The sequence below is a fragment of the Micropterus salmoides genome, unplaced genomic scaffold (genome assembly GCF_014851395.1).
Source record: "Micropterus salmoides isolate LMB-PRFRI ecotype aquatic unplaced genomic scaffold, ASM1485139v1 Ms_hic_scaffold_4, whole genome shotgun sequence".
Lineage (NCBI taxonomy): Eukaryota > Metazoa > Chordata > Actinopteri > Centrarchiformes > Centrarchidae > Micropterus > Micropterus salmoides.
Genome location: NW_024043372.1, coordinates 3,464,065 through 3,472,709, shown reverse-complemented (window position 1 = coordinate 3,472,709; position 8,645 = coordinate 3,464,065). Strand labels below are relative to the sequence as shown.

At 39.9% G+C, this 8,645-nt stretch overlaps 1 protein-coding gene across 1 annotated transcript; it reads left to right on the top strand.

Annotated features, from left to right (window-relative positions):
- The first annotated feature begins 2,393 nt into the window (after positions 1-2,393).
- dynlrb1 (dynein, light chain, roadblock-type 1) lies at positions 2,394-8,645 on the top strand. Its single transcript, XM_038697700.1, has 4 exons — positions 2,394-2,519; positions 2,798-2,873; positions 6,014-6,181; positions 7,965-8,645. Exons 1-4 carry the CDS (start codon positions 2,517-2,519, stop codon positions 8,006-8,008), a joined length of 291 nt encoding a protein of 96 aa, XP_038553628.1. The 5' UTR covers positions 2,394-2,516; the 3' UTR covers positions 8,009-8,645.

Sequence of the window (8,645 nt, the reverse complement as noted above, 5' to 3'; positions counted from 1 at the left end):
ACTTTAGGAGGTGTCTTCCATTTTGACCTTGGGACTTCCAGCCCATACTCATGGCAGATGTTCCAGTACACTATGACGGCTACCTGGTTATGGCGTTCCATGTACGCACTTCCTGCCTGCATCTTACACCCTGCTCTTATGTGCTGTACTGTCTCAGGGGCATCCTTGCACAGTCTGCACCTGGGGTCCTGCCTGGTGTGGTAGACCCCAGCCTTTATTGATCTTGTACTGAGAGCCTGTTCTTGTGCCGCCATGATTAGTGCTTCTGTGCTGTCCTTCAGTCCAGCCTGTTCCAGCCACTGCTAGGATTTCTGGATATCAGCCACTTCTTCTATTTGTCTGTGGTACATGAAGGTTCTTAGTCTTCCTTGTCCTCACCTTCGGGTTTCTGCTGCCTGAGGTATTCACTAAGCCCTTCATCTTCATGATATACTCCTGGATCTTTGTCGTTTCATCCTGTACAGTGGTCTCGACACTCACTAGCCCTCGGCCTCCCTCGCTACGCTTGGTGTACAGTCTCAGGGTGCTGGAAACCCTCCATGCATTGTGAGGAACTTTCTCGTCTTGATGTCAGCGGCCTCTATCTCCTCCTTTGGCCAGTTTATTTTACCAGTGGGGTATCTGATGGGTATGTGTTGATGGCTCGGATCTTGTTTTTCCCCCCATTCAGCTGACTTTTCAGGACCTGCCTTACTCTCTGTAGGTATTTGGCTGTGGCGGACTTCCTTGCTGCCTCCTCATGGTTTCCGCCTATGGCACCCCAAAGTATTTGTAGCTTTCCTGAACATCTACAATCTGGCCTTCTGGTAGTTCAATCCCCTCGGTTCTGATCATCTTCCCTCTTTTTGATACCATGTGAGCACACTTGTCCAGTCCGAACGACATTCCAATGTCGCTGCTGTAGATCCTGGTAGTGTGGATCGGTGAATCGATGTCTCGATCATTTCTGGCATCCAGCTTGATGTCATCCATGTAGAGGTGGTGACTGATGGTTGTTCCACTTTGGAAGCGGTATCCGTAGCCAGTCTTTGTGATGATCTGGCTGAGGGGGTTCAGGCCTATGTAGAACAGCAGCGGGGATAATGCACACCTTGGTATATGCCGCACTTGATGGTGACTTGTGCAATTGGCTTTGAGTTGGCTTCCAGACTTGTTTTCCACAGCCCCATTGAGTTCTTGATGAAGGCTATTAGTGTCCTGTTGATCTTGTAAATTTCCAAGCATTCCAGTATCCATGTAAGTGGCATTGACTAGTAGGCTTTCTTGTAGTCAAGAAAAAGGGGTTATTTATTTATATATAAAATCACAAAGTAAAAGTACAGTAATGAAACATTAAATAGATTATGCTGTATATCGTATATAATGAATGATGATAAAATCACCCAGGATAAGAACTTTAACTCGAAGGAAAAGCCAAAGAGATGTGTTTTAACATGATTATTTATTAAAATTACACAAGTATAAAATATATATTTTCTTTCCCCAGTTTTACTTTGAAGGGAACAACTCTGAACTTCCTGTCGTGGCTCATCCGTTTGTGTCTCACTTGACGCATCTACTTGCCGCGCCCACGCTGTTTACATGTAAACCATGCAGTGAAAAATAAATATAAATAACTATTTCAGTACTTGTTTTATCTTGTAAAATGCACAAACATTTTACAAGATAAAAAGAGTTTTCTGAGCTTTTAAACAGTTTTATTTTTGATGTGAAGTGTTGGTCTGTAATAAATTTACTGTAGGCCCACATAAATCACTTCAAAGTTGTTATTTTCCTTAAATTCAGTCAAGCTAGTCAGCTTTTTGTATCCGGACCAGCTGTATAATTTTAACACGTGTCATTGGAAACCTAGAGCCAAGAGGAGTTAGGACCCACTGACTATTTTATCCCTTTAATAATTGAAGAGGACACAGGGGATATCAGAATTTTTCTGTAAGAATGGTTGCATAAAGGAGACATGGCATATTACTCTCTCCCTCTCTCTTTAAATAACAGTGTAGGCCACGAAACATTTAAATACATTACAAAAATCAAACAATATATTTGGCTTGAATTTTTTTTGTCTGGATATGATATTAAAACAACATGTAAACATTATTTTATCTAAAACAAAACATGGAAAAGTTCTGTTAAGTGTGCATTTCAATTCTACTTTATTTGAAGAGGAAATTTGGAAACTGTAGAAAATCTTTTTAAAAAAAAAGGAGATTAAACGACCTAGTGGGCAACTATTATAATTCCATTATTCATCCGCGTTTCCTTATTTTTGTAAGTGTTGTCTTTATTGTCCCTCAGAATGTGTTTTTGGAGGTGAAAACTGAGATTGTAAGCAAAGTGACAGCGCTTGCCTGGTGCTGTTGCCCAGTTTCCCCACTTTTGTCCTTGGCCGCGAACGCAGCAGTTGACCCGGAAGTTTACCTCAGTTCTTCTCCCAGCAACAAAAGTGAGCTGCTAGCTGTTATTGTGCTGAACTCGGAGACACATTTCTGCCAATTTTTCCTCCTCACATTATCAAAATGGTAGGGTGTTGTGACTTCCCGGCGTGTATTTTCATAAACATGGTCATATCTGCGTTGTGACTGAAAAAAAAAATAGTCGTTTAAACGGGATTTTAATTCATTGCTAACTGTGGCTAGCTCATTTATGCTAGTCGGGCGTTGTCATTTTAGCTCGGTACAGTTCGTTAGCCTTCTGGTAACTTACAAGGTGTTTTGACATTATTGACAGGAGCTAGTATAGTGTTCTTTTCTCCTATAGCTACATTAAATGATGCTAATTCATGTTTCCTGCTTTCCAGGCTGAAGTGGAGGAAACTCTGAAGAGGATCCAGGGCCAGAAGGGAGTTCAGGGGATCATCATTGTCAACTCAGAAGGTAGGAACATACCTAACGTTACAGTTATTCCCCCCCCCCGTCTGTACCATGAAGCAGGATGTCAGGTTAGCGAGGTTTAACCCTGAGTTTTAATTACTTCTTACCTGGGTAACTGACGTCATGGCACCTGATTGCTCCGGAGCATGTTTTTTTATTATTGTTATTATTTTGCAATGACAAACCAGAATCATTGCAGCATCTATTTTTCCACTGTGTACATTCACTTTCCTTCTGGGCCCCGTTTCAGAAAGCAGGTTCAACAAACTCTGAGTGTAAACCTGAACTCTGAGTTTTCCGTTTCAGATTAAGGAGCTTCCGATACTACGATTCACCTTTGGCAACGGGTAAATAAAGGCAGAGCCTCTTTTTTAATCGGGTGGAGCCAGAAATATGAATCCTGCCAACGCAGAGCAGTATAGGCTCTAAAACGCAAGATCGATACGTTATCATTATTACATTTTATACAGCGTTGCTCATTCATTATTTACCAGACTTTCATTCATTAAGGAAATTCCAAACAGCTGGATTCTCCTCCAGCCTGTTATTCATTTTAAACAGCTACAGGCCTGTTTATTCAGCTGGAACCTGACAGGACTAAATGCCAGTGGCAATAACTGAAGATGAAGATATTAATCTAACCGATTCTAATCTGTAGTTTAGGCTCCTCATGGACCTGTGATTGTAAAGTGACAGTCCGACTCAGTTAGGCCTGTTAATGATTTTTTGGTAATGTAAAATGTGTCCAGGTTCAAACCGACTGAAGTTTTAGATATCTATGTTCCATTAATGAAATCTTGCTCATTTTGTATTTTATGAAATGCACTTTTAAACTACATGTATTTGTTTCAGCTGCACCACCGTCATCCTCACTCAGAAATAGTCACATCATATCCAGCTGATAACTACGACAGGAATGTTCAATCTGTGCGACCACAATATGAAATGTTACCGTTCATTGATCAGCGCTGAAGATAAATTTACGATGTCCAACTCTCTGTCCAGACCTCGATGACAGATTGATCATAAAAGCGTCATGTTCAAGATCATGTTTGGGTAAATAGCCTATTTAACCGTGATTTCGATGTCTCTAAAGACGTAACTGTGTTCCAGTATGTGCTTTGATATCGACAGTATGAATGAGGAAATGTCAGACAGCCTCTTCAGGATGGGAGGAGTCAGAGAGAAACTCAGCGTTAGTTGAAGTAAACCTCCTCCCGAGCAGGTTAGGTTCACAGCGTTACAGACCTAAAGTTTATCTGATCTCGCTCTCTGAAACCGAAAACCCAGAGTTTTCCCTCATTCAGGCTCAACCTACTCAGTTTTCACTAAACCCGCTTCCTGAAACAGGGCCAAGGCTATGTTACGGGTGAAACTAACTAACAGTCGAATGTTACAATCGACTGTATAAATGTCATTGCATATTTTGAACATGTCAAAGAAATTGTAAACTTATTAATCTTACATGGGAAATTCCATATACATAAGTGCAAAAATGCAAAGACTCTCCCCAACTTTACTGGATTTCTATACGAATTTGCAGAATCAATTAAAACCCTTAAGCTTATTGACTCTGAAAAATGTGACAGAACTTTGAAATTGTGCAATGAATTCTTCAGAGAGAAGCAATAACCAGTTGTTTTTGTGGTTTATTTGGCAATGTATGGTCTCATTTAGGCTACTGGAAAATGACATCACCAAGGTATATGCAGGGTCTTAAAAGGTATTAAAAGTTGATAAATGAATTTAACTATTAAAGGCCCCTTTAAAAAGTATTTAATGACATTTTTTACAAGTTATTGAATTGTGTGTTTATTTCAATATGTATAATCGACAAGGCATACAACCTTGCACTGGGTTAGTCTCTCAATTAATTCGACTCCCATCTGTGGCGATGAGGTCTTAACATTTATGTAACTTCAGGATTCCTGCACCCTGATCACCATCTGTTTTACACTTTCTTTGCTGTGGGTGATGCAGAAATGTTTTTGTAGACAGATATAATCCTACAACAGAGAGATTGAAGCGCTAAAGCCTTCTACTTGTTGTACTTTAAGATATGACAGTAAGCCTACTCACTGCTTTGAATTGTTTTTATGTTTAATTATATACTGTAAATTTTATTACATATTGCTCCCAGGTCTCTTTCACACATCCTGTCGCAGCTGTTGAAATAAATGGTTTAATTATTGCTTTCACGTGAGGCTAATTATTATAAGAATATAATTATACATTAGAGACTGGTCATGTAGTGCCCCACCTTTTGCTCTTTGGGTTCAGGTAAGGTGAGTTTTCAGTAAATGTTGGGAACTGAAGCTGTGGTTCAGATTGTCTTCTTTATGAAGTTAATTTAGAACAATATTTGGAACATTGACAGAGTTAAATTTATCAGATTTTTGAAGTGACAAGTTCTTGAAAGAGTTGAAATGGCCGCTTATTCAGTTAATGTTGATACGCCAGTACAGAGCTGCTGCAGCTGAAGGAATAAAATGGTCATAAGAACACATGTAAGCAACACATTAATGTATAATCGAACACACAAATGTAATTAAAGTCAGATCTACTTGTGCCCCAATGACAAGAAGGGATACAAGCCTGGTAATTTACACATTCACACGGTTAGAGATTTGCCAGCTGTGCTTTCTGCATGTGGCAGCTGCAGCTGTCTTGCTTCTGGCCTGGATTATGCTTTTAACCCCTTCATGTTTGTCCACTGTGACTAATCATTTTACAATTATATGAAGAGGAGCAAATTATCAAAACATTATGTGGTTCCATTTTTGTCAACTTTGAGGTTTTGGGACATAACTTGATTATGTCGGTTTGACTAGTAGTTTCATTCTTATTTTACGGTAGTTTTGGAATACAAATAAATAAAAGTCCTTTTAGTGAAATGTAGGAAGACTGCATGAAGAAAGTGCAGTAAAAACCTGTAGTGTGCCTGGTGACTTGCGTCTCGACTGAGGACAGGTTATCGTCATCAAAACATTAACAAAAGATCTAAGTCTGTCAGCTGACTTCTTCCCATCTTGACCTTTATTCAGATATTAACCAGGTTACAGATAAATTAAACTTCCAGTAACAGCTTATATAACCTGGATGGGAATTCTTTGCACATGTGTAAATGATCCCGTATACCTCAGGAATCCCCATCAAGACGACCCTGGACAACTCCAGCACAGTGCAGTACGCAGGACTGATCCACCAGCTGGTGATGAAGGCCAGGAGCACCGTACGAGACATCGACCCCCAGAACGACCTCACCTTCCTCCGTGTCCGCTCCAAGAAGAACGAGATCATGATCGCTCCAGGTGAGACGGGAACAAATCAGGACAAATCCGTCTCCAAATGGCAGCGAGACGTTGTAACATGGAAACTATGAAAAGTAGACTTTTAATGTACATCTTACAGCTCTGAAACAAGTTGCATTCCCTTCCATTGCATGCACATTGGGGTTCTGCAACTTGCTTGGGAACCTGAGCTACAGCCGCCCCGAAGTTAGAAATAAAATGTTCCCGTAACACAGGATACAGGGCCCAAGTCTTCAAAAATCAAACAAAATATATGTGAAATCTGTCTTTAAGTTATGTCATACTGATGAAAAGATCTCCGTTAATGGGAACTCGTTTGTTCTCCATGATGAACTTCTGACTAAACAAGCTCGTTAAAGGATAGGTCCACCTTTTTTCACATGTTCATAGATACATTCATCGCTGTAATCAATCCCTCTGTCCACTCTGGCTGTGAAGAGAATCCTTTCCTAAAGCAGTTTAAGTGATGTGGGATAAGAAACTGTTTTTTTGGGGTTTCTTTTTTAAACTGAAGCCGATATGAATGCTTCAGCATCCTGACTTAGACAAATCTAGCGGGGATCTTACAAAGTTGCTGATTCCTCATCTTGGCTCCAGCGAAACCTTCACTTTTACACAGAAACAAGACTCTGTCCTCTGTCTGTTAGAGTGAAATTGCTTCAGGAAGGGATTGCTTTCCAGCCACTATGGACTGAAGGAAAAGCTACAGCGAACAACACTTTCAGTTTACAAGTGGGCATGTCAGTACTGCATACATCCAACCATCTTCAGAGCAGGAAACAAGATCTTGCAAGAACTTTGCATCAGTGTGCATAGAGTTAGGAGTAGGCTCCTTGCGTGGAGCTGCATTGTGGGTTACAAAACATTGTTGTGCTGCCCACCACGTAACACAGAGACGTTAAAAGATATTTCAGTCCGAGACTGTGCCCTGGGAAATCCAGGTCAGGAAATGGCAAAAAAAAAAACAGAACAATCTAGGACTATTCTGTTCAATCAATCCAACCTTTATTGTCCCTTGGAGAAATTTGATTTGCAGTAGGGCTAAAAAAAAAAAAAAAAAAACCACCACAAGCATGCATGCGTGAGACATGGGATACAGCCGTTGCAGTGCGTTGCTCGGTGCAGATTTAGGGAATTAGAAAATTGTAATCTGTTGGTTCTGTTTATAGATGTCTGCCAAAGAAAGCGGTTGCATGCCAATTATTTTGCTGGCTACCTTAATGTTAGACAGCATTTGTTTTGCACCTATAAAATCAACTTAACTCAGGCACAACACCAACCTATTATAGTTGATTACAGTTGCACAGAACTGATAAGAGGCTCACTGCCCCCTTTGTAAACATGACGTCTTTATCATTTATAACTTCTATTGCAGTTTACATCAACCTGGAAACAGGCAGGACAGATGCAGCTCATAATGAAGCTTTTCTGAACAGTTTGGGTGTTGACAATCTCAGAATACAGTGAGAATAATCTGAGTTACTATTGTTGATCATTTTAAAACCTTTGTTATTCAGCTGACCCCCCGTGATTTTTCCAAGTAGGACTGGGTATTGAACTTTATTAATACTATACCACAGTGTTAAATAGAAGAATTATAGATAAGCATTTTTTAATCCCTCAATGTGAGCTATCAAACATCTCTATCAAGTATCTGTACTGGTACTGAAAACTTTTAAAATGATACCGAGCCCAATTTGCAACTGAGATCCCAGTCTGTTTTTGTATGTATTGTTGTACTATTTATTATTTATGGTATAACTTTTTGCCTTTTTCTTCACAGATAAGGACTATTTCCTGATCGTCATCCAGAACCCCTCAGACTGAAAGAATGAGCTGCTGTCCTACTCATTACTCTTCCTTTGTCTTTCATATTTAAACAGCCAAAACATCTTTCTTTGTCTTGCTGAATGAAAAGAACCAGTTTACCAGAAGCTTTTTATGCACTTGCTGTACCAGGAAGTTAACGGCAGAATTTGAAGGTGGATGAAATTGAATCTCCCAATGACCAGATGCGTGAACCCTTACAACAGTCACTTACTCTGCAGGCAAATTTCCCCATGTTTTAGCATTCCAGTCTGGTCTCCCCTCTATGCATACTGTATGTCACTGGTGAATTTCTTTTAAAGTAGTAAGCACAGCTAGGTATTTTAGCACATGGTGAGAAGTGCACACCTGCTAAAACACCTGACAGAAGTAGGAAATGTAAAACTGGACCAGTGCATACATGTCTGCACAGTGTACGAGAGAGAACCCGCAACGCATCTTTAAGTGGATTTTTTTCTTCAGTTCTGTCTGTATGGATGACGATTGTTATTTATTGTTTTGTTGGCAAAATATGTTGCAGTACAGTATTTCACTGGTAAGCGGCGAAGCTACACTACAAACACTTCTCTGCTCTTGCCATGTCAAATCTGATGGTTATTTTTAAACGAATTAAAGAAATAAAAAAATCAAAATGGTT

Bases quoted from the DNA above. Each gene is read 5' to 3' on its own strand.
- dynlrb1 (XM_038697700.1), top strand. The intron at 2,874-6,013 runs GTAGGAACATAC...CGTATACCTCAG, and splicing joins CATCATTGTCAACTCAGAAG to GAATCCCCATCAAGACGACC. The intron at 6,182-7,964 runs GTGAGACGGGAA...TTTTCTTCACAG, and splicing joins CGAGATCATGATCGCTCCAG to ATAAGGACTATTTCCTGATC.